General features: G+C 35.6%; 3 protein-coding genes across 7 annotated transcripts; all 3 read right to left on the reverse strand.

Annotated features, from left to right (window-relative positions):
* Positions 1 to 3,832, reverse strand: LOC142531905 (caffeoylshikimate esterase-like). 3 transcript variants are annotated; one of them, XM_075638178.1, is made up of 9 exons: positions 3,656 to 3,832; positions 3,394 to 3,486; positions 3,134 to 3,224; positions 2,958 to 2,990; positions 1,733 to 1,879; positions 1,096 to 1,226; positions 854 to 991; positions 670 to 768; positions 1 to 589 (listed from the first exon to the last, which is right to left on the reverse strand). In XM_075638178.1, the coding sequence occupies exons 2-9, from the start codon at positions 3,412 to 3,414 to the stop codon at positions 197 to 199; spliced, it is 1,053 nt and encodes a 350-aa protein (XP_075494293.1). In that variant the 5' UTR covers positions 3,415 to 3,486; positions 3,656 to 3,832; the 3' UTR covers positions 1 to 196. The 3 variants fall into 3 exon arrangements, with proteins under 3 accessions (XP_075494293.1, XP_075494292.1, XP_075494291.1); XM_075638177.1 differs by having other exon boundaries at positions 3,394 to 3,514; positions 3,656 to 3,782; XM_075638176.1 differs by lacking the exon at positions 3,656 to 3,832 and having other exon boundaries at positions 3,394 to 3,584.
* Positions 3,833 to 5,407: 1,575 nt separating this feature from the next.
* LOC142531173 (outer envelope pore protein 16-4, chloroplastic-like) lies at positions 5,408 to 9,479 on the reverse strand. 3 transcript variants are annotated; one of them, XM_075637238.1, is made up of 4 exons: positions 9,257 to 9,479; positions 8,885 to 8,918; positions 8,722 to 8,789; positions 5,408 to 5,688 (listed from the first exon to the last, which is right to left on the reverse strand). In XM_075637238.1, the coding sequence occupies exons 1-4, from the start codon at positions 9,326 to 9,328 to the stop codon at positions 5,497 to 5,499; spliced, it is 366 nt and encodes a 121-aa protein (XP_075493353.1). In that variant the 5' UTR covers positions 9,329 to 9,479; the 3' UTR covers positions 5,408 to 5,496. The 3 variants fall into 3 exon arrangements, 1 of the variants encoding a protein (XP_075493353.1); XR_012816224.1 differs by having other exon boundaries at positions 5,654 to 5,688; positions 9,164 to 9,479; XR_012816223.1 differs by lacking the exon at positions 5,408 to 5,688 and adding an exon at positions 7,430 to 7,983 and having other exon boundaries at positions 9,164 to 9,479.
* A 625-nt stretch (positions 9,480 to 10,104) lies between these two features.
* On the reverse strand, positions 10,105 to 16,780 carry LOC142530932 (gamma-tubulin complex component 4-like). The gene is given in 18 exon segments (XM_075636867.1): positions 10,105 to 10,500; positions 10,583 to 10,705; positions 10,900 to 11,053; positions 11,195 to 11,283; positions 11,482 to 11,704; positions 11,875 to 11,925; positions 11,927 to 12,061; positions 12,150 to 12,205; positions 12,679 to 12,765; positions 13,711 to 13,794; positions 13,863 to 13,943; positions 14,175 to 14,444; positions 14,762 to 14,879; positions 14,951 to 15,049; positions 15,327 to 15,463; positions 15,966 to 16,257; positions 16,345 to 16,579; positions 16,661 to 16,780. Coding segments are annotated over 17 exon segments (2,232 nt in total). The 5' UTR covers positions 16,515 to 16,579; positions 16,661 to 16,780; the 3' UTR covers positions 10,105 to 10,437.
* Between the last annotated feature and the right edge of the window lie 7,580 nt (positions 16,781 to 24,360).

Here is a 24,360-nt window from a genome sequence, read left to right on the forward strand (position 1 = left end):
TGAAATAATAAATTATATTAAAATAAAGATTGTTTATTACAACTGAATCAATAAAATCTCTAGCCAACAGTTGGCTTGCAGGACATCTACTCTGACAATGCATACGATATAGAACACATTCAACAACTAACAGAAACGGACAGAGAAACTATAGCGAAAAGATATTGTATATGTCGTTCCAACAAAGGGAATAACGCTACAGAGCTGAGTGAGTGTGCATGCTACGTCCTTTCAAGCCACATAAATATTTCCCATGGGAACGTTTTCTGTTGTTGCTCTCCCTGATTACCGTCGTTGGCAATGCCGTGATTTTTAATTTGTCAGATACCAAGCTGTAACTAAAATCCTGGATAGATTTCGTGTCTTGAGTGTTGTCGTTTGCGGATCGTTTGTCAAGCCAGGTTATGATGTCCAAGAAAACAATCTCGATGTTGTTATCTGGTTCGCCTGAAGTTAAGCCATGCCACATCCCGGGATACAGTTTTATTGTCTTGTCTTTGCTGCTGGATTGTTCGTACAGCACCCTGCTTACATCGGGATCGGTAACTATGTCAGCTTCGCCGTGCAAAACAAAAAATGGTAGTGTCACCTATCAGCAAGAAGCAGTAAACAGGTTAACGCAAAAATAAAAATTGTACTGGAATTGTGGACTGTAATGTTTGTTCATACCTCGTTCAAACTGCTCTCAAGGTTCATGCTAGTTCTCAGCATTTCTAGCGCGGTTTTCAGTCTAGGCTTCTCTTGATATATCAGTTTGTTGCCACGAATCTGCAGGCGTACTTGCGATTTTCATATTAAAAGAAAACAACAGAAAATGTGAGGGATTAAAACAGCTAAAAAGCAAAAAACTCGCCTCCTCTCGTTTGATGGGGTCCTTGAAGGCTGAATCAATAACATCCTTAGTTGGAACTATCTTCCATTTGGGTATCACATCTTCAATCTGAGTTAAAAGACTTACAACTACAGGATGTGGCTTCACCTTCTCGGAGATCTAAAGTCAATGATAACAGAAAGATTCAACAAATTTCCAACATGAAAATTACATACCAAACAGACTAAAATTGTTTGCGCGTATCAAAATCGAGTCACTACGACCTTACACATTGGGGCAACTAGGACAGCACCATGCCAGAAACTAGGATCTTTCTTGTGGATTAACAGGGCCACTGCGCCTCCCATTGACTCTCCATATAAGAACCTTCTCTTTCCCCTGTACTCTTCACGGGCTGAAATTCAAGAAAACAAAGAAATAAAAAGGTGGAGGGGCATCATGAACCTGAGAAATTTTAGTATAATTCCACAACAGTTACAAGAAAGGTAGCTTTCATTTCACGACTATTTAAATGTAAGAGGAGTGCTTTGTTCGGTTTTTGTTTACAGAAAAAGAACCATCAGAGTTGTAGATTTCGTTTACTCTACTGCCATGGTTCGCTGTCGGAACTGGAACGGTCACCGACTCCACAAAGTTCCAGCTGGCTAAAACGGTGAATGACCGTAGTGCTGTTTTTTGACGGAATATCACAAATTAAATTTTTATTTTATTTTTATTTAAAAAAAATTTTCGCAGACAGTCACCATGACGGGTTTTAATAAATGTCCATGGAACCAAAACAGTAGCCTCCGCAACCATTTCAGCTAACCGTGCCTGCTGTAGTTCACGAGTCCAGAAAGTTTTCGTGTTCGTAAGGACGAAAACAAAGCATGCCCGGGTGGGGAGAGTTTGGCAACCTACCGGAAATTGACTTAAAATGATTGCTACAGTCATCCACAATGTTGTCAAACTTTTTGATGTAACAGCGAGGGCCCATTGACCATCCATGCCCTTCATAATCGATCCCAAAAACAGCATATCCATGTCTAGCTAGATTGATTCCCACACCTAATCACAAATAAATGTATAATCAAGGCAGCACAAAACGGTACAAGAATCAGCATACAGACACAGCTGATGCAAATAATACGATAATAACTTAATCTCACTCCAATAACAACTTGAGCTAACAATTTTCTCAACATACAAAACAGTTGTTACTGGAGCCCATTATGCTCGGTCGGCCCCGAGGTGTGGTAAATATCATATTCAGGTTATTTTGAAAATACAAGTTCACCCTCCAAAATTAATTAAGTCGTTCCTTAGACAAATTGATTGGCGGACCATAGAGAACCATAATACTAAATGACTCAACAAACCGGTTTACTCCACTATTCTTGTCCGTGAGTTGTAGGGACAAATAAGTAGTTGCTTGCTAACCTAATCAATCTAACTAGTCACCAAACCATGTTTTCGCAGAATTCAACTTTTTGACTTCAAACCAAGATTTCTTACATCTACAAAAGAATGACATAATGCAGTTTAGGTTGAAAGACTTTCCATCATATTTAAGTTTTAAAAAGAAATGAAGACAAAGAAGTCTCAGACTCCAGAAAATGACAACAACAATAGTTAAATGAGTAAATAATGGTAATAGGCAGGGTATGGCCTCACACAACAGCACAAGCTTTGTCAGCTGAGATAATAAATTATTGACTCAGTTGATAGTTGAGTGTTCAAATGCAATAAAGGAAGGGAAAGGTGCAACAAGAAACGGGATTACTGCCACTACCCTTAACTTTAATGACATATCATTTAAGGCCATTAAAGGGTGATGCTATAGTTCTTGTATCCTTTTACTAAACCTTATCATTGTTTTTAGACAAAATTTGAAACAAAAAACATATGAAAATGTAGCTACTTTCCTCGAAGAACAAATAGACAGGACAGCCAAGATTTTAAATACTAGGTTGGCAATGTGGGCCAACAAGATTTTAATAGCAGAATCAATACCTTCAACAGCACAAAAATTAAACAGATCCATGCATTCATGAGTTAGGATTACAGTCCACAATATATACCATAATGACGTTATAATCTCAAACAGCAAGAAGTAATATAGAAAATGAGCGGTAAGAAATGTTACCTCTCATGAAATTACTGCATTCCATGCCATAACCTGCAACCGCATTAATCAACATTTAAATGAAAGCCAGAGAGAAAAACTTGACAGAAAGCGGTCCCAAATGATGAAAATTGCAAATTTAAATGATTTTTGAGCAATTTCTATATTTTGATAGGTGGGAAACAAAAGAGAGAGACCATGGCAAAGGAAAACCAGAGCTTTTGGAGAAGAAGAAGGCAGCCATCTGCAGGTAAACAGCTGCACTCCTCTGGAATTTTTAACATACGCCTGAGCAATACCAAAAACAAGAAACCTCATTGAATGAGAACCAAAATTTTCCTAAATCCCAGATAACGGAGAGTAAGAACGCGGCAGCACGCTACTCCAAGAGGTAACAACGTCCAAAAAACGAAGAAAGGAAAGAAGATGAAATAATAATTTTAAAAAAAAAATCCACCTCTTGATATGCAAAATCCATGCTTAACTCGAAGGAGTCATTGAATCAACCAGACCAAAAAATGGGAAAGCTATGCATCGCAAAACGTCCTCACTGTAACAAAAAACTCGTGATGGCGGATCTACAATTAAAAGTGCCCATACGCAGTCAAGAAAAATGGGAAAGATCCAAACTTTGCTGAGTTATATTTTCAGAGTTCAGACTATGCCCATAACCACGGACTAGATAAGAGTCACGGGTGCAGATATATACACACAATTACCTTCAAAGTTAAAATAATCCCACTTTTTCAATGAAAAAGATGGTGCTCCTGTTCCGACCTTTCCCGTTGTGTCCCTCAATCCTTATCAAGAATCTTGGTATTTATAGAATGAAAGTTTTTTTTTTTTTTTTGGGAAGAGTCTCGGCTAATAATTTCAGTGAAACGTGTGCATGTCTTTGGGGTCCTCTGTTGTTATTGGTGCAACCATTTTTATTGACGTATAAGTAAAATATTTCTCCTAATGATCCATTCGCATGACGTAGCAATTCAGATATATATATATATATATATATATATATAATTTCAGATTTTGCCCAGTGGACGAGCAGAGGGAAAAGTCGTTCTCGTTAGTCGGACAAAAACCCGGGCTACTCAAAATTTAATATATAACTAAGGAAGCTTCCAGCTATTTTCATTCATACCCACATCTAGTCCGCTGATCAACAACATTTTACATATCAATCTTATTTATAAAACACCAAACATTCGATTTTACCATTGACTTAAAAATCAAGATCACGAGTTCGATTCACATTGATTACAAAATGTGATTTTCTTACACAATAATTGTCTTTACTCAGTAGAACAATCGAAACGTGTTGTTGGAGCTGTTTAACGGTTCAAAATGTTGGAATTTCATCATTACCATAAGTTACAACAAACATTTGATTTTACAATTAACATAAAAATCAATATCACGAGTTCGATTCACAATGATTGTAAAGTGTGATTTTCTTACACAATAATTGTCCCTACTCAGTAGAGCAATCGAAACATGTTGTTGGAGCTGTTTAATGGTTTAAAATGTTGGAACTTTATCATTACCATAAGTTATAACAAACATTCGATGTTACAAATCGTTACAAACATTGTATTACCAATCTGATTATATAATCATCAATTATCCTATAATGCGATAACATAGTTTTAAGCTCGTGCTTTAAAATAGAGAAATTGTTAACCTATTAATTTATTTTAGGAGATGGGCTTGTCACCATGTGCCAAATTGTTTTGTCTTTAAATTAAGAGAGAAAGAAGAATTGTGATGAAAAATTCAACACACTTGATAATTTTCAATCATCAAATTTGGTGAAGAGTTTTGAAAAACTACATGGTTTCTCCCCTTGAGGGAAGAAAAGTAAACAAAAGAAGCTTCCAGTTCCAATGCTATACAGGGATAGGGAAAAAAGTGGACAATATTTTATTTTATACAAAAAAATGGACAATATTAATTAGATGTATATATGATATATGTCTTACTCATGGGAAAATCATTTCTCAAGCTTTAGGAAAGCAAAATTTTAAAAGAAATAGGGCTTTTTTTTAAAAAAAATCATTAGTCTTACTAGTTTGTCTAATTAGTTTCTTGTGAGACAATCTCATTGATCTTTATTAATGAGACTGATAAATCTTTTGCATATTTACAATAAAAAAATATATTTTTTGTATAAAAAATAATAATTTTTCATGATTGACCCAAATTAAATATTTGTCTCATTAAATTGACCTGCGAGACCATCTCATATGAGTTTTTGTGCTTATTAGTTTCTAATAACCCAAAATACATTCTCATAGAATACAACTAGCATTATTTATCATATTTATACTATTTTTTTAATCCCTAAAACATTATTAAAAAACTTTCTCCAAAATGCTACCTATTTTATTAAATTTTTAAAATTTAATTAAAAAAAAAACCAATCAGAACATTTGATAGAAAAATTTAGGATATTAAAAATTTTACATTATAGTAAAAATTTATTTAGACCTGATCATAACCCAACAGGTTGATTGCTGTGACAACACATTGATTGTCCGGGAATATGGAGTCCGGGAAATTCTCACGAGAGCAATATTGGAATTGTCCGGCTCACCTGCAGACTTATCGATACAATGTACCAGACAGATTTGGAGTTGTCGGCAAACTGGAAAATGGTACAATAAAGACCAGTGATACCGGCAATCTGTTTCCATTTCCGGGTTCCAGCACCATAAGCTGCCCCGGCAACAGCACCCGCTGCCAAGGCATTAACCTACATAAAAACATAGACTAAGCCAACAATCAATGTGTTGTCACAGCAATCATATTATATACTTCATACCTTAGCAAAACAAATTCAAGTCTATTAAACAACATATTTGCAATCTCTAAATGTCTGGTCAAACAGAAATATGTCATTCACGCAAAAAGAGTACTAACAACTTAAATAAAGGTTGAAACCTGATTACCAATCCATAACTGTGGCTACTACAATTGATATGAGGGTGAAAATCATTCAGGTTAACCGATATATCATGAAAATCCAGAAAGTATCAATAAGAACTTCTTTTGAGATCCTTAAACGAGTATGTTGATTCGGTTTTTTCTTCTTTTGCTTAGTTTTCATGATTAGTATACTTGATAGAAAAAACGAAACTGAAAGCAAAATAAAAGACAAGGATGGTTTTAACATAGTTCGCTCCAACCAATATACATCCACAGGGCCACACTCAGCTATCAAGCAAATCCACTAAATATAAGAAGTTACAATCATACAAGTACTTATTCAAATAAAAGATTTGCTCTTTTTTAATGACGTCTCTATGACAAACACAATCAGTAGACTTTTGGCGAGTACCACTCGTCTTCAATATCAGCCAACTCGAACTCCCTTCCATAACATACGGATTGTTCTCTCCCGTGAACGTCACTTTCATCTCCCGATGAATGAATCACAAGTCTTTAAGTATTTGTGTACCATCAGCAATTTAAAATCTTGAATCAGAATAAATAAGATGGAATTGATTGAATCTTGTCGAGACATAGAATGCAACACATAATTATCAATAACATTTTTCTCCTCCAAAAGCATGTGCACTCCAACTCTTAAATATTTGACACTAAAAGCTAATTGGTCTCCCTCGACCACACGTGGCCACCATCGACAATCTTCAAAATTAATTAACACTCTTTTATATAGAATACATCATCATATCTATGATAAACATTATCTTTTCAAATCTTACATCATAGTTTTTCAAGATAATGTTATCCAATATCTTCATCATATCTTCAAACATATTTAAACAAATATCTTCTTGATTATCTCACTATGTTGCATGGATGCGGGTACGGATATCGTATCGAATATGATACGGATATGGCGATAGTGCGATACGGAAAATTTTCAAAATATAAGACACGATACGTCTAGGATACGACAATTACTATATATATATATATATATATATATATATAGTATTAAAATTTGTAGAGATATACGTATTTATATATTGTAGAAATATATATACATATTTATGTAACTATATACAATGTAAAACTTCTTAGCAGTGATTTAAAAAGAAAAGACAAATTATTTTTTTTCGAAACGTATCTAAAAATGTGTCCCCGCCACGTCCAAGGAGTGTCCTATCCGTGTCGTATCCGACTGGTCAAACATGCAAAAAGTCAATGATACCCATTTTGCCGGATACGACATCCAACATGCATATCCACATGTCGTATCTGTGTCCGATACTTCAAAAAAAATTTAAGATTGTCTGCGCTACATAGCTATCTCAATATCTCCAAAAATCTTCAAATCAATATTTTAAATTTTCTTGACAAATAATCTAAAAAATAAAACCAACCAAATATCACATCTAACAATCATCCCCTTTTGACTTATTTTTGAAAAATCATAAAATATACCAGAAAATTAAAATATCATAGCTCCCCAAAAAATAAATCAAAGTTCTGAAATCAAATCGAGAGTTCTCAAACAATTTCCCTATCTCCTGTGAATATAAAAATCAGAAAATAATTATATGCTCCCCTGAATATCAACCATCACTCCATCATATGTACTCGCACATGCCTTTTCTTCATCATGCATCCTACAATTGCTTTCAAAAACTGAACTCTAGGATCAACATCATAAAAAATAATGTAATGCACCCGCTCTGATACCACTTGTTGATCTGGTTTTATCTTAGCCCACTTAATAAAAAATGAAATTGAAAGCAAAATAAAAGACACAAACACTTTTAACGTGGTTCGGTCCAATCAACCTTCATCCACGAGGCCACACCCAACTATCAAGCAAATCCGCTAAATTGAAGCAGTTACAATAATTACAAGGACTCGTTCAAATAAAAATTCTTTTTTTCTATTGGTGCTCCTATGATGAACATATTCTCTTTTTTTCTATTGGCGCCCCTATGATGAACATATTCAATAAACTTCACTTAGCGAGCATAACTGGTCTTCAATATCCGCCAACTGGAACTCCCTTCGATACAATCTCCCGAGAACGTAACTTTCCTCTCCCAAGTAATGAATCACAAGTCTTTGAATATGTGTGCACCACCAACAAATTGAAATCTCGAATAAGAATGAATAAGTAAAATTGATTGAATCTTGCCTCACATCTTGTCGAGACACAGAATGCAACAAAATTGAATAGTAACGTTTTTCTCCTCCAAAAATATGTGCACTCCAACTCTTAAAATATTTGATACTAAAAGTTCATTGGCCTTCCTCGACCACACATGGTCATCTTCGGCAATCTTCAAAATTAATTAACACTCTTTTGTATATAATATCTCATTATATCCATGATAGACATTATCTTTTCAAATCTTGCATCATGTTTTTCCAAAATAATGTTATCCAATAGCTTCATCATCTCTTCAAACAAATATCTTCTTCATTATGTTTCTATTTCCGAAAATCATCCATCAATATTTTAAATTTTCTTGACAAATAATCTCAAAATAAAACCAACCAAAAATCACATCTAACAGAGCATGTGAAACGAAGTATGGAGAATAGTTTTTTGGTACTAAACAACTCAGTTGCACCGATGACGAACATTTTTATCACAAAGCCGAGGCCTTTTCCAGATCGTATTTTATAGATTCTATTCTTATGTTTCTTCTTAATCAGAATCCCACAAACGGAAGAGGCACTCAAACCAAATATGAACCAGACAATCAAAATGGAGTTGAATGTTTGGATTTCTGAAGGTGTCATCTTAACTTCACACAAAATCCTTACACAGTAGCCGCTGAAAAACATTACTAACCCAATCTTTCCGCCTCCGGTATCTTTGAATTCCGCAATGAGCAAAAGAAAAAATAGCAGCAAATAGCCCTGGATTATCCAAAAACAAAGGACGAGAATTAAATAAGCTTCGTTTCAAAATCAGAAATTGATTGACAAAATAACTTATGTACGCAATATATTACCCCATTGAAATCCGTTGTGGGGATTGGAGTTGACCTACAATCAAATATCAGAAAACATATCAACTTCATTTACTCATAAATTAAGAAAAAAGCTGAAAGAACGATCGAACGACTTGCTATAAACATCGCTCGAGTCATGCCCGATAGACCTAAACAATTTAACAAAGCAAACGAATTATTCGGTGACTTTAGCTCAAAATGATAAATTGGAATACATAAATGGACTGAAAACAAAGATTTCGGCCAAACTTCTAGCATCAAACGGGCCAACACACGAACCCCAGATCGCTCCCGCCTGCATTGCAATAACTACCATTGTTTTACAACAGTATCCGTCGTGAAAATTAGCCTTCCGAAATTGCTGAGGCTAACCGAGCTCACACGTATCACTGAATTGACAGGTATGGAGGAGCAGGGAACGGAGTCCGACAAATCACCCTCCATTAAATTTATGCGAAGGTTTTGTTTTCCGCCGCGAAGATGATAAATATTGGCCGTCTTCTCCTCCGGGGCGCCGCCCCTACTTTAGTTCCGCCGACCCCATCCCATTGTCACAGAAGGAGTAGGCCTGCGAACCCGAAAAATGGGCATCGGCTGACTTTAATGGTTCGGTTCCTTCATTCAAGATGTTATTTTATTAAAATTACAAATTGTTAAATAGACATTATTTATATTTTTCATAATATAAATATACAAAGTTATTATTAATATTATTCGTTAATTTTATGATAAAATTGTATAATTTTTAAACTACTATTTTTCTCATCAACTGTTTAAAACAACAACAAAAACTTGTATTAATTGGTTTAAAAATAAAATAAAATAAAGTTGGTAGCATCTCCTCGCTTCATATTATTTATTTCCTACTTAGGAAGGTGAGTGGGATGCGTTGAAAATAGACAGAATTTTCAGTAAATTATTTTCATTCTATTTTAGTTGGGAAATCACCACTAATAGTAAACTTGTAGAACTTGAATTAAAAAAATGTAAAGGAAGCTTTTGAACCAAAAATGTGTAATTACTTTTTATTTAATTTACAATTTTAAAAATAGATAACAGATTCTTCAAAATCTATCATCTAATTTTAAATAATTAGTTATTTTGTAAATCTTTTTTGTTGTTTATGATTGGTAGCATCATACATAAAATATGTACCATAATTATTTCGCATATAGGTGTGTGTTTGATTTAAACTTTATTTGATAGATCTATAATTCGAGTTAGACAATTTACAATAGATACAAGCTATGTTATGAACAGAAAAATCAATTAAAATCACAGACGTTCTCCAATTTTGACCCTATCATGATAAGTTGAAAACTAAACAAACAGGAAAATATTACAGATGAGATAGGAAAAAATCAGAACCAGGAGACATCTTAATCATCATCTAGCCAGGAATTAAGCCGCACATTCTTTCAACTTGATTAACCAAAAGATCATCAGGCATAGGAACACGCCATTCATCACTCCGTAAATAACTTGTACAAGTGGTGATAAACATCCTAGCAACATAGAACCCTTGGTTAATATTTAGGACACATAAACATAAGTCATTGCAGAACCCCAAGTGCTGGCCGCGGTCTCACAACGTTCAGCACTCCCCTTGCAGTTGCCTGCCAACACAAATATTATGCAAATTATATCTTAATCATACAGATGGTCATATTAAATTATTGTCAGATGGATGTATTTAACCTCAAAAAAGGAGTTGAAGTTGAGCCGCAGAAGAAAGCGCCTGAGGAATGGTGCCCTTTGACTCCCAGCTATTCTGCTGCTGCGGAGGATGGTGTATAATGAATTTGATTTCTTGTTGAACTCCTACAGAGATAGACATCCAAAGACGGCTGGTTGAGCCATTTAAGAGACGATAAATGGGCTACAAGATCCATTCATTTCAAAATTCTTTATAACTAGAAGAGTTTAATGTAATGCAAAAGTTAGATTGAATTCCATAAGTGGTCACCGCACTTATAAAGTGCAGAGAATAATGTTGCCTTTACGCCTAGTAGTACCTCAGCTATGTACTCCAGTTCACCTGTACTTCCATTGTTTTCAAGGGTTTCAATCTTCCAGCAAAATTGTAAGCAAACTTTCATTATTCCATCCAGAATGCGTGATACAGAACCAATGTCCAAGAAAGATTGAGAAATTAGCGCAGATAAATACCTGCACAGACATAATTAATTAATTAATGCAAGACTTCTACAGTTCATCCACCATTGCAAAAAAAAAAACCAGACTAGATATTTTTATGGGCACAATCGCCTGCAATTCTTTAAGCTAAAAAGAAAGTAGCACATCACTTGCTCTTGATGGTAGCCCACCAGTTCTGTAAAATCGCGAGAACTTTGAATACGATATTGCAAAACATTCCACTGAGATTCAACCACGTCCACCTGGCAAAATTAAAGAAGATGCTTGCAACAATAAGCACGGCTCTTAAAAAGAGAATTAAATAAATTAAGAAGTGTGCATTTAGCATGCAAATTATTCTATTATATTACACAGTGAAGCATTTTTTGGTAGTACATCACCTTGAGCATAAGGCATTGAATAGCCACTGAACATAAGGGCATCAGCAATTTGCAAGTTACCTGGATATAGAACTGAAGATTTCTTATTAAGAAGGCCATATGTTCTCTGACACGCCACATTGGCCTACAACGTCGTCGCTGTTGAGATACCGAACTCTTTGAACAGTCATTATGGCGTTTGGCAAAATCAGAATGATCCTCGTGCATTGCAGAAACCCAGGATTTTTCCAATTTCATCTGTGTCCTCTTTAAACGAAGTAAGTATTGGAAGATCCTCAGATACCTGTGGCAATAGTTGACAGAAAAGGGTAGTCAGCAGCAGCCATAAAATTTGACGCTTGCAGAGGAAACCAAGCAGATGAATTCCACATTCTTGACAATGAAATTCCGGAATGAGGTTATCACTTCATATGCACCAAAAAGGAAAAAACCATGACCCCAACCCTAACTTACTTCGAGAGAACCTCCTGCGTAAAGAACAACTGTAAGGGCCAGTCTACAGAATTCAAGAGCAATGCCATCCCAACCATCAATGGATGTTTCTAAGGCGGTACCTGACTGAACACGCGAGTCTCCAATAGAATATGTTTTTTCTTTTGGAAACTCAACTTGTGAGGTCTTAACCACGATTCCTGACATTCTGAAAAAATTATGTAAAGGACAGAAGTTACTCTGAAAAGTGATAGTACATCTTAATTGAGATTAGGAGATAAAAAAGAGTATAAAACCTCAGAGACACTCTAGAGAAGAATTTGTCTTCTTCTCCAATGGTCTTTATTGCAGCCTGGATTAGAAATGATTGTTACAGCATAGTAGGATTTTCCAAAGATATTCATTTCAGGGCAGATTAATATGACCCCCACTGGGACTTCGTGTCTAATTGGGCTCTCTGAATTTATGAAAACCCAATCCTTTGAAGCTCACCTACATCTCGTTTCTCATATTAATAATCAGTTTATAATGAAAAGATATACTCATGTAATTTTAACTTTTAAATTTAGAAAAATATCAAATATATTTCACCCATATTGATTAAATAACCTTTGAGCAAGAGAAAGAAAGCAAACGATTTATTCATCTTCTTTGTGGAGGAGAAGATAACTTTTAAAGAACATATTCGGCATTAAAATTCAAAATCATTATTCAAAAAAAATTAAAAATCATGATGCAAATAAATCAAGGTGAAATTAACTGATGCGAGGATGGCGAAAGTAGTATGTCTTCCTTTACACGATGACTGTCATGATTAAAACTTACCAATTGAAAAGGAACCATAAGATCAGCTTCAGCAGTTGATTGACGAGGTGGTAATCGCATCAGCTGGCGACTTTCTTCAAGAAAGCTCTAATTGTAAAAAAAAATCATCAATTACTACAAGTAAAAAAGAAAGACTAAAACAGAAAAAGGATGAATAGTGAGGAAGGAAGATTGGTTTCTGCATTCCACAAATTTCCACTGAATCTATTGCAATTGTACTTATGGATTTTCAGAGCTTGGAGAAGGCTTTAAAAAGAGAGAGGGGATTGCTGAAGATAAATGCCTGTATTTGTACTCTCAAAAGTGGAGATATTTGGTTAAGTTTCCAATACTTCTGAAAAATATTTCCTGGAAATGTATATACATGAATTAACTTGGAGAATGTGATGTATTATTTATTACATTTTTAGAAATATTTTTTTGCTGTGGATGCAATACCATATCGACAGGTGTTAAGCTATCTAAGTTTTAGTAATAAATGGATATTTTAAATTTTCAAAATACAGTTGATTTTTATTAAAATACAATACAAGAAAAGATAAATTGACGAAAACCTTATTAAAATAGTCATTGTACAGGGATATATGAAAATGTGATGAAAATATATTTATGGGAAATAATTATAAAATAATTTGGATATGTTTGGTTGTGTTCAAGAAAACAAAAATATTCCCCGACAAAACATTGCCAGCGTAGCTACTTGTTTTCATCCGCTTCCAACTTCAAGTCTCACAATCACTAAAAAATTCCGCAAAAATATACATCCCACGAACAAAATTTCCAGAAAATAAGAAACCAAACACACATGCTATTTTTGAAAAAAAAGACATCAAACTTAAAAAAATTTCACAATAAACAATTCAAAATTTCTTTTAAACTACTTTCGAAACTTTTAAGCTGAAAATTAAGAGATAATCCAATCAAATGCTATCAAATTATCCAATAGGTGAGTTCTTTATTTGGATATGCAAATCATGATCCAGAAAATTTAACTTTTTTTTCATAAATAGATGCAATCGCCTCTAATCAAACCTGGAAAAAATCGCCTTTTGCTAAAAGGAAATAATCTTTAAGAGCCTTCAAATGACCATTCAAGTCAGCGCGCACGACAACAAGCTGCAAACATGAGCAAAAACTAATTAATTTATTTGAGGTCACAGAACAACAACGTCGTTATTCAGCACCTGCCAAAGATGACTTGCTGCAATTGCTTTGATGGAGTCTACCACGGTCTCAAACGATCTCTTATGGAATTCAGATGATTCCTGAGGAAATAATAGGATATCTCAATAGAGAAAATTCAAACATATGCTAATATCAAAATTATACAAGTACAGGAAGCTTAGAGTTTAAATTACAAGAAAATGACCAAGATGTATGATAACTACAATGGGAACATCACTTCATGTTGTGCTAGAAATAGTTTGTTATGACGTTCTAAAGATAGACTTGAGTAATGACCACAATTCATCTATATGTTAAAATTATGTGAAAACCTTTAAATCTTGCAGCATAGCCTCAATTTTGTTAGCCATGGACTGAGGAAGCAATTCTTCTCCAATCAAAATGCTCTTAACAGAAGAGTCCTGAAAAGAAAACTTCCCAGGAAACGCTAGTGCCTTTTGTGAGCCTTTGGGTATCTGCTGCTGAGATGATGCATCCTGGTATTGAACAGTTGGACGTGGATTTAGTAGAACCTTGATAGCTTTTCCAGCAAATAGTACAGATTCAGCAACATTCATAGGAATGTACTCAGGAAGCATATCCTGCAATATACATGAAAATGGGCCATTGTTTTTGAAAGGGAAGATACTGAAACAGAAAAAAGTCAAAATAAGTAACTATGGCACTGTTCAATGAGAAAAATGATCGATCAAAAAAGCAATCCTTTCGAACCATCGTAGTGATATTTCACACATTTCCTTTATTTTCTACACATATATTGAAATAAACAAGCATACAATACCCACAATCCTTTTTCAGGTATGCCGTGAAGATTACCAACAGTTGTCTGCATATATATATTTAACGTAAGAGTCAAGAATGAGGACAAACAACCGTTGATCATCGATGAAAAATGTACCAGATAAACATGGAAGCCCAGATGCCAATCAGCCAATGATGCATCGTTAACTGACAAGTGTGCCAACTTCTCAAGAGTGTCTGCAGGTGATTCATATTCAGAATCCCTATCCTCTTGCCTGGAAAGGAGGGGATTCATTTGAGTAAATGTATCGAAGAAGATTAATAAAGCTACTAGTAAATCTTATACCTTCTAACAAAAAATTCTCCATACTGGTCATGCAGTATACCATACACCATCCATGAAGCCAGTTGATTGTACATGACCTGATGCCCATGCCATAATAGCCTGTCTGACACAATATTACCCAATCCATCATACAAAGTCATTGCAAAAGTACATACTTAGAAATTGCATTTTAAAAGGCATTTTAGCCATTGATCTAAAGCTTCCATACCCCTCCATATATTCAGCTGGAAGCTTATCTACAACTATGGCAACAAAATTTGTTGCTGTTCTTAGAGTTCAGAACGCTACAGACTCAAGCAACCTCCTACAATACTGAACTTAAAAAACATTATTGATACAAGCATAAAACAAGTGGATCTCAATAAGCAATCCACACCTCTGAATGCAAGTCTGCAGCTCAGGAACCCCACAGTGGCATCTCTTGTGTAAAAGGTTGAGTAGTTTCCCACCACAAATGTTATCACGTTCAATCTCCAAAATTATGTCATAAAGGGGTGGCAACAAAATCAAGAACTGTGAAAGAAACTCAAAAGTTAGCATACATCAAAATGAAAAGAAAGTAATTTTGGAATGGATAAAGAAATATGCTTCAAGCATATATTACAATTTGGAATAGTTAAACTTCGCAACATAAACAATATTTCCGAATGTGATTTCACATTAACCTTATATGAGTACACCATGCATATTGCCACATAGCCCCGCTAACCGTGTGAAGGAAATAACATAAAACATAATAATATATGCAAAGCCTGCGTGAATAAATTCTCAGTTCCAAGAAACTATTATACCACAAACCCAAAGGACATAGATATATCGAAAGGCAAATAAATCAGCACATTTGATGTGCAAATTTCCAATCATATATTAAGAAAATAATTAACACAATTCAGGTATCGATTCACGTTACTTGCAAACAGCTCTAATGGACAAAGAACGCAACCAAAGCAATAAGCCATGTCACGAAGAGTCGGGCTCACAACTTTCAAACAGTAGAGAATAAGTAATATCCTACCTTATTGAGTCCTTGAGTCACTGTTGCCAAAATGGGTAGAGAGTCGGACAACATCTTCTGCTCAATGTGCAAAACAGCAGACCTGTAAACAGAGAGCACCTCAACAATGCCGTTCGCAATTGCTCTTCTATACACGCTAGGCTTCATCTTTTTAGCTTTCAAGGATTCATTTACTCTTAATAAAGGAGACTCGTTAGGTGCTCTAATCCAACTCAAGTTTCGAGATTTGGCTGCAAATCGTTCAAGTTCCCGGTAATAAAACCCTAGCGTGATAATCCTTTGGATTACTTCCCTGCAAGTCAGAATCCGAAGCAACATCAATAAATAAAAAAAACCCTCGCCCTGCTTAAGCCGAATGAACAGAAAATAAAGTGAATACTTATCGCTGGGTAGAATAAAGGATACATCAGGAGCCAGTTTGAAAGTAGGCTCCTCGGCGAGAGGAGCTTCTGGGGATAAGCTAACACGTAGTGATTCATTGTATTCTCTCCCATCGATTATGAGATCTCCGGTGTAACCTAAGAGAGCCAACAGCAATTCGTGCAGCATGATTTTACAAATTCGCTGGAAAGAGGTTAAATTAGTTGAAAATGAAGAAGATCAGGCCGGCATAACTGCAAATTTCAAGCCAATCGAGAATAGAGACGATACAATCGAATACGGAGGCGGTTATATGTATATGCATACATTCATACCTGAAAATGACAATCGGAGAGTAGGAGGGCTTTGCTTTATGAAACAATTGGTTGAGCTGCTGCGGATTACTGCTCCTTCCATATTTCCATTCCCGCCGCGCACAAATCTGAAATCTTGGAGGTAGTATACGAAGAAAAAGAACCAAAATAAATTTGAATAAATTATTGGGCCTTTTATTTTCGGGATGTTTTGTGATCATTATTTTTAAATAAGATCAAAGTATTGGGCCTTTTATTTTCGGGGTATTTTGTGATCATTATTTTTAAAAAATAATATTATTGTTATAAATATATTCTTATAGATTATTATCTTATTCAGTGAGATTTGAAATATTTTTAATCAAGATAAATATGACAATATAATATTTGTAAAGAGTTGTATGTTGTGATCTTCTCCTATAAATAGGGTGTTTGTGTTCGATAAAAACTGCACCTGAATATTGACTCATTCTGTCTTTTCTTCTATGAATTCTCTCTATTCATCTCTCTTTCTTTTATGATTTATAACTAGATTTGTCAAATTAGGTCAGGCCCGTGAGGCCGGGCTGGCCCGTCCCGCCATAAAAATTGAGCGGGTTAGATTGATAAAATAGCGGCCCGTTTGGATACAAACCAAAATGGTTGAGCTTGTTTGGGTTGCAGACCAAGATGGGACTGGTCTAAACGGGGCGGGTTGGCCCCCCAAATTAGGGTAGGGTTTTATATTTTTAAGTTTTAAGATTTATATAGAAGCTTGAATAAGTCTCTTTTGCGCCTCCATCACTCTCATATCTTATTTCCTCTTTATTTTTTCTCCTTGCCTCCATCACTCTAGTAAAATCTTTGCGCTTCTAGTTTTTTTTTTTTTTTTGAAAATATTATGCTCTCCTCCCTTTTCTGTGCGTAGTAATCAATTTATTTCTATGCACGGTCAAGAATTAACAGATGATCATTGTCAGGTTATGCGGTTGAAGTTATTCGGCGAGTGATTAATAAATTTTCTGTGGATTGTACTGGGGTATTTCACTAATTGTAAGCAGATAGACTCTTTCCCCTTATATGCCTAAATTATCTCTGTTTGAACATATGACATAAATGGTTACAGAGTAGATTGTGTTCTTATCTCTTGATTTTTTTTTTATTTTTATTTGTTGCTATTTCCAATTGACATTTAAAATTTGTGTTCAAATATAACGTGTTGATAACCACTTGATCAGTTTTGATATGCTGCACACCTATCGTGCACACTTATGTGAGCACCGATGAGGTGTCACTCACCTATTGGATGTGATGAAATATAGAAAAGTTGTGCATCCAATGGGTGAGTGACACCTCATCGGTGCTCACATAGGTGTGCATGATAGGTGTGCAGCATATCAAAACTGACCACTTGATTACGAGAAAGATGCATGAGTGAATCCAGCAAATTGTCGGTCACTCCCTCAAATTAAAAATATTAAATTCTATACATAATTTTCTGAAAAGTCATGTTTTGCTCACTTGAAATCCTTTTAATCTCCTTTCTCACCTGGTCACACTCCCCCTCGTCATTATTCCTGAATCATCTCGTGTGAATGACCAAATATTTCAGCACGTAGTCTTGGTAAAGGAATTCACAGTAAAATGTAACTCCCAATATCGCAGCATTTTGTGGAAAGGAATTTGATGTCATTGATCTATTGGAACTACCTGCAAGTGGTGTATTTCTTTTTTGAATAGTCCATTTTTCGTGGAAAAAGAAACTCGAATCATGGAAATTGCCATGTTGTAATAGCCTCTAGTAGTTTTGCTGCCACTCTTGCATACCTCAATTTCCTAGTTCTTACCTCAATCTATCTTCTCGAGTTGAGTATTTTGGCATAATTCATGAGAAAAGTGTAATAAGATTGCTTGAAAAATATTGTGATTGAAATGACTAAAGTTATTAATATTTTTCACTATTGTATTTGCAGATTATGGATTCTACCATAAGCCAAAGTATTAACATAGATGATTATAAGAAATTGGAAACAACATGTATGGTCAGGAGGAAGCTACATCAAAAAAGCATAAAGAATATTCTGATGTCTGGAATTATTTTAAGAAAAAAAAGATTGATCAAGATGGTATACAAAGAGCCGAATGTAAGGCATGCAAGAAAGAGTATAAATGTGGGGGAAAACAATACGGGACTTCTACATTAAGGCGTCTTCTTCAAAATTGCAAAATGGTAAAATTCATTATGTTGGACAAATGATTATTGATCATGATGGGAACATGAGGTCAAAAAAATATATCAAAAAATTTCACGTGAGCTATTAGCTGTTGTCGTTATTAAGCATGATTTGCCATTTTCTTTTATTGAGTATGATGGTATTAGAGCTTGAGTTAAATAAATAAATCATGATGTGTTTTGTATTTCCAGAAATAATCTTGTTTCCGACATTTCAAGAATCTACATGAGAGAGAAAGAGAAACTTAGGCAAACTTTAGCTAACATAAAAAATAGAATTTGTTTAACTTCAGATGTATGGACTTGCATGCACCAGTGAGGGCTACATTTGCTTGAGTGCCCACTTTGTTGATGATGATTGGAAATTGAATAGTAAAATACTTAGCTTTGCTTATATGTCTCCTCCACACTCAGGAGTCGAATTGGCATCAAAATTGTTTGGATTTTTGAAGGAATGACGGATTGAGAAAAAGTATTATGTTTGACATTGGATAATGCATCAAATAATGATAATATGTAAGGCATTTTGAAAGAACGACTCTCGTTGCATGATAGCTTGTTGTGTGATGGTGAATTTTTTCATGTTCGTTGTTCTGCTCATATATTGAATCTCATTGTCCAAGAAGGTCTCCAAATAGCTAGTGTAGTTTTGAATAAAATTAGAGAATGTGTCAAATATGTGAAAGGCTCAGACCGTAGGATGAGAAAATTTGAAAAATGTGTGAGAGCAGTTGATAACATTAACAGTGGTATTGGCTTGAGATTGGATATGCTTACTCGTTGGAATTCAACATATTATTTCAATAGAACAATTCATTATACAAAATAAAATGATAATGGTACAGGTGATACTTTAAGTCTAGTACTCTCGAAGAATTTACTAAAATGGACAAGTAATAAATATAAATTTGCGATACAAATTGAAAAAGACAAAATTATGTCTATTGAACATTTTCTAGAAGAATATGTGTACATAAGTTATAGTACAAAGAAAATGTACAAAAATACTTATATAAATTGCATCAATTTGTTGCTATTTGAACATTTGATCGATACTCGAAGTATCATTTTCGTTATCTTGAAAAATGAAAAAAAGATATTTGGTCTTCAAATACCATATATAAGAATTTATATATTACCATATCTTACAAATTACACTAGTGATGTATATATTTTCTCCAAAGAAGACAGTGACAACCAGGAAAACACATGACTGGTTTTCTTTGCAATTTCATACATACTATTGATTTACATAAATAGATTATCAATAACTGAAGATAATATGATCGATCTTTTTACAAATTATCAACCGCGTCAACTTTTTGCAAATGTTTGTGTCACGCCCCGAGACGGGGGTTGGTTGACACCGGCGTTGCTCTCAAATTTACATTCGAAAATAACAAGCCTCAGAGTATAGAATTCAGAAATCAGTCTTTTATTCATAATACGAAATAAATCAATTGTCTGTTACAACTCGAATACTGATGTTTTACAGCGGAAATGTAAAATCAGACATAACATTGTCTTAACAGATACAACGGAATTAACATAACATAAACTGAGAATAATAATCTTCTTCACCAGCCCCAGAATTGGATCTGCTCTTTTTCTTCTAATATTTCTTCCTCGTCCTTATCTGAGATATGTTTGGTGGGTGAGTGATATGATTGTCACTCAGTAAGCAGGGGCGGCAATAACTCCCAGTTTTAGAAATCGTTTTCAACAGAAACAGTAATACAATAATATACTATTTTCATAACAGAAATCAGAAATCAGAATTTACATGTTTCAGATCAGAAATCAGAATTAATAAGCACTGAGCACGTTAGTGAATTTCATGGCTAAACTGATATCAGTCCCCTATATGTTCTCTCCTCTAAGGGGTGAGGCCAGAATCAGAATCAGAATTCAGAAATGTTCAGAATATATATTCCTACCATTAGTTCACTAGGGAATTTCAGTGCTTCAAATCATATATCAGAAATCAAACATACAGAAACTGAACTTTAAAACAGAATTATCAAACGGATTTCAAGATATTTATATATAAGCTCACTTACAGTGATTTGCTATAAAGTTTCGGTTGAAGTCTACTGGAATTTGGCTGCTCTCGCTACTGGATTTTACTGCTTGACAAAGGCACTCTCTCTTAACTCGAAATTTAAGTGATAATCTCAAAGCTTGTGTAACCCATTTCAGAGACTTGAGGGTGTTATTTATAGGCCAAAATCTGACTGTTAGCCTCCCTATTAATGACCATAATCTACCATTAACAGCCTTTATTCCATGTTAATGCTTCAGTTACAAGTCAAAGCTGAATCAGTAACTGCATGCTGGAATTCGCTCTTCTGCTGCTGGATTCTGTCTGCTGGATTCTAATCTGCTGGAAAGATACCAGCTTCTGAAATAATAGCTTCTGCTGGAAATCCGTCTGCTGGAAAATATCATCTTCTGAATTATTGACTGTTGCTGGAATTGTTAGCTGCTGGGAATTCGGTTCTCACATCCCTCCCTCCTTATGAGAAGTTTCGTCCTCGAAACTTGGCTATACATGATCTTCAAAGAGATAAGGGTATTGTTCTCGCATCTTTTCTTCCAACTCCCAAGTAGCTTTTCTTTCGGCGTGGTTGGACCATTGTACTTTGACATATGGAATAGTTCGTCGCCTCAGTACTTGTTCTTTGAAATCCACAATTCGAATCGGAATTTCTTCATACTTCAGCTCTTCATTCAGATTGCTCTCAACCAGAAGTGGTCCAGCTTCCAGAATGTGACTCGGATCAGAAATATATCTCCTCAGCTGCGAGACGTGGAATACAATATGAATTCTTGACATGTCGGGTGAGAGTGCTAATTTATAAGCAAGTGTTCCCACTTTCTCAAGAATTTCAAATGGTCCGACGTATCTGGGATTCAGTTTCCCAGCCTTATTGAATCGGATTACACCCTTCATGGGTGACACTTTCACATATGCCTTCTCTCCAATTTCGAATTCCACGGGTCTTCTTTTCAAGTCAGCCCAACTTTTTTGTCGATCTTGTGCAGCTTTTAATCTTTCTTTGATCAAAGCAACTTTATCCACTGTTTCTTGGATCAGTTCGGGTCCCACGATGGCTTTTTCCCCGACTTCATCCCAATATAGTGGTGATCGACATTTTCGTCCATACAAAGCTTCGTATGGTGCCATTCCAATGTTGCTGTGGTAACTATTATTGTATGCGAATTCGATTAAGGGCAGATGTTCGCTCCAATTACCACTGAAGTCCAAGGCACATGCTCTCAGCATATCTTCTAGAGTTTGTATTGTCCTCTCAGTTTGGCCATCGGTCTGAGGGTGATATGACGTACTAAGAGTAGCCTTAGTCCCCATAGCTTGTTGAAAGCTCTTCCAAAATCGAGATCTAAATCTAGGATCTCTGTCTGATAGTATGCTAGCTGGTACTCCATGTAATCGCACGATCTCGTTCATGTACAAGGTGGCTAGCTTGTCCAAATTATAATTCATGCGGAAGGTAAGAAGTGCGCAGATTTTGTGAGTCTATCTACGATTACCCATATTCCGTCATGACCTTATCTCGTCTTTGATAAACCCACTACGAAATCCATAGAAATATGCTCCCATTTCCATTCTGGAATTTCTAGAGGTTGCAGAAGTCCTCCAGGTCTTTGGTGTTCTGCCTTGATTTGCTGGCACACGTGACACTTGGAAACAAATATTGCCACGTCTTTCTTCATTCCACTCCACCAAAAACTTTTCTTCAAATCTCTGTACATCTTGGTACTGCCAGGATGGACTGAAAATTTCGACTTATGTGCCTCAGACATTATTTCTTGTCGAAGGTTATCGATGTCTGGTACGCACAATCGTCCTTTCATCCACAATATTCCTTTGTTATCCGTCTCAAAATCTGGTGATTTCCCTTCTTTAACTTGCTCTTTTAGTTTCACCAACGCAGGATCTCTATCCTGACTTATCTTGATGGTCTCTCGAAGACATGGTTGTGCTGAAAGTGATGTCAGGATCACCTTACTCATATTCTTTCGACTTAAAGCATCTGCTACCTTGTTGGCTTTGCCTGGATGGTAGCTTATTGTCAAGTCGTAATCCTTCATGAGTTCGATCCATCGTCTTTGTCTCATATTTAGTTCCTTTTGTGTGAACAAATATTTGAGACTTTGGTGATCGGTGAAAATCTCACACTTGGCTCCATAAAGATAATGTCTCCAAATCTTTAGTGCAAATACCACTGCAGCTAGTTCGAGGTCATGCGTTGGGTAATTTTGTTCATACGGCTTCAACTGTCTTGATGCGTATGCAATCACCATTCCCTCTTGCATGAGTACACATCCTAAACCTTCTTTAGATGCATCACTGTTGATGGTGAAGTCTTTGCCTTCAGTTGGCAATACCAACACTGACGTGGATGTAAGCTTTTTCTTCAAAGTCTCGAAGCTTTGCTCACATTTTTCACTCCATTGAAATTTAGAGTTCTTCTGTGTGAGCTTGGTGAGGGGTATGGCTATTGAAGAGAATCCTTCAACAAATTTTCGGTAATAGCCTGCTAGTCCCAAAAAGCTTCGAATTTCTGTCACATTCTTTGGTCTAGGCCAATCTGAGATTGCCTCTACATTCTTAGGGTCCACAGATACTCCTGTTGCTGATATTATGTGTCCCAAGAATGTGACGCTCTCTAGCCAAAATTCGCATTTCTTGAACTTGGCGTACAATTCCTTTTCTCTCAATGTCTGGAGGGTGAGACGAAGATGTTCTTTGTGATCTTCCTCACTTGACGAATACACTAGAATGTCGTCGATGAATACCACAACAAACTTGTCAAAAAACGGCTTAAACACTTTGTTCATGAGGTCCATGAATACTGCTGGAGCGTTTGTTAACCCGAACGGCATCACCATAAACTCATAGTGTCCATATCTTGTTCTGAAGGCTGTTTTCGGAATATCGTCTGTCTTGACCTTCAGTTGGTGGTATCCTGACCTTAAGTCAAGCTTGGAAAAGACTGAAACTCTTTTGAGTTGGTCAAACAGGTCATCTATCCTCGGAAGCGGATACTTGTTTTTGATTGTAATCTTATTCAGCTCTCTGTAATCAATACACATCCTCATTCTTCCGTCCTTCTTCTTTACAAATAGGACAGGAGCTCCCCACGGAGATGCGCTTGGTCGGATTTGCTTCTTATCCAACAATTCTTGAAGTTGCTCTTTGAGTTCTTTCAACTCTGTCGGAGCCATTCGGTATGGTGCTTTTGAGATTGGTGCAGCATTGGGCACTAAATTAATCTCAAATTCCACCTCGTGGTTGGGAATTTCGCCAGGGAGTTCTTTAGGAAAGACATCCGGGAATTCTTGTACTACCGGAATCTCTTCAAGCGTAAATGTGGTTTCTTTCTTTACCTCGCTTAACATAGCTAGGTAAACTTCTTCTCCACTTTTCATGGCTTTCCAAGTTTGAGAAGCAGAAAGAAGAGTCTTTCGTTCTTTTGTCTTTCCA

The sequence above is a fragment of the Primulina tabacum genome, chromosome 17 (genome assembly GCF_025594145.1).
Source record: "Primulina tabacum isolate GXHZ01 chromosome 17, ASM2559414v2, whole genome shotgun sequence".
NCBI classification, from domain to species: domain Eukaryota; kingdom Viridiplantae; phylum Streptophyta; class Magnoliopsida; order Lamiales; family Gesneriaceae; genus Primulina; species Primulina tabacum.

Coding starts and splice junctions, on each gene's coding strand:
- LOC142531173 (XM_075637238.1), bottom strand. CDS start 9,328: ATGGAGGGTGATTTGTCGGACTCCGTTCCCTGCTCCTCCATACCTGTC. Junction 8,919..9,256: donor CAGTGATACGTGTGAGCTCG/GTTAGCCTCAGC, acceptor ATTTGATTGTAG/GTCAACTCCAATCCCCACAA. Junction 8,790..8,884: donor CCACAACGGATTTCAATGGG/GTAATATATTGC, acceptor TGGATAATCCAG/GGCTATTTGCTGCTATTTTT.
- LOC142531905 (XM_075638178.1), bottom strand. CDS start 3,414: ATGGATTTTGCATATCAAGAG. Junction 3,225..3,393: donor TGGATTTTGCATATCAAGAG/GTGGATTTTTTT, acceptor GGTATTGCTCAG/GCGTATGTTAAAAATTCCAG. Junction 590..669: donor TTGAGAGCAGTTTGAACGAG/GTATGAACAAAC, acceptor TCTTGCTGATAG/GTGACACTACCATTTTTTGT.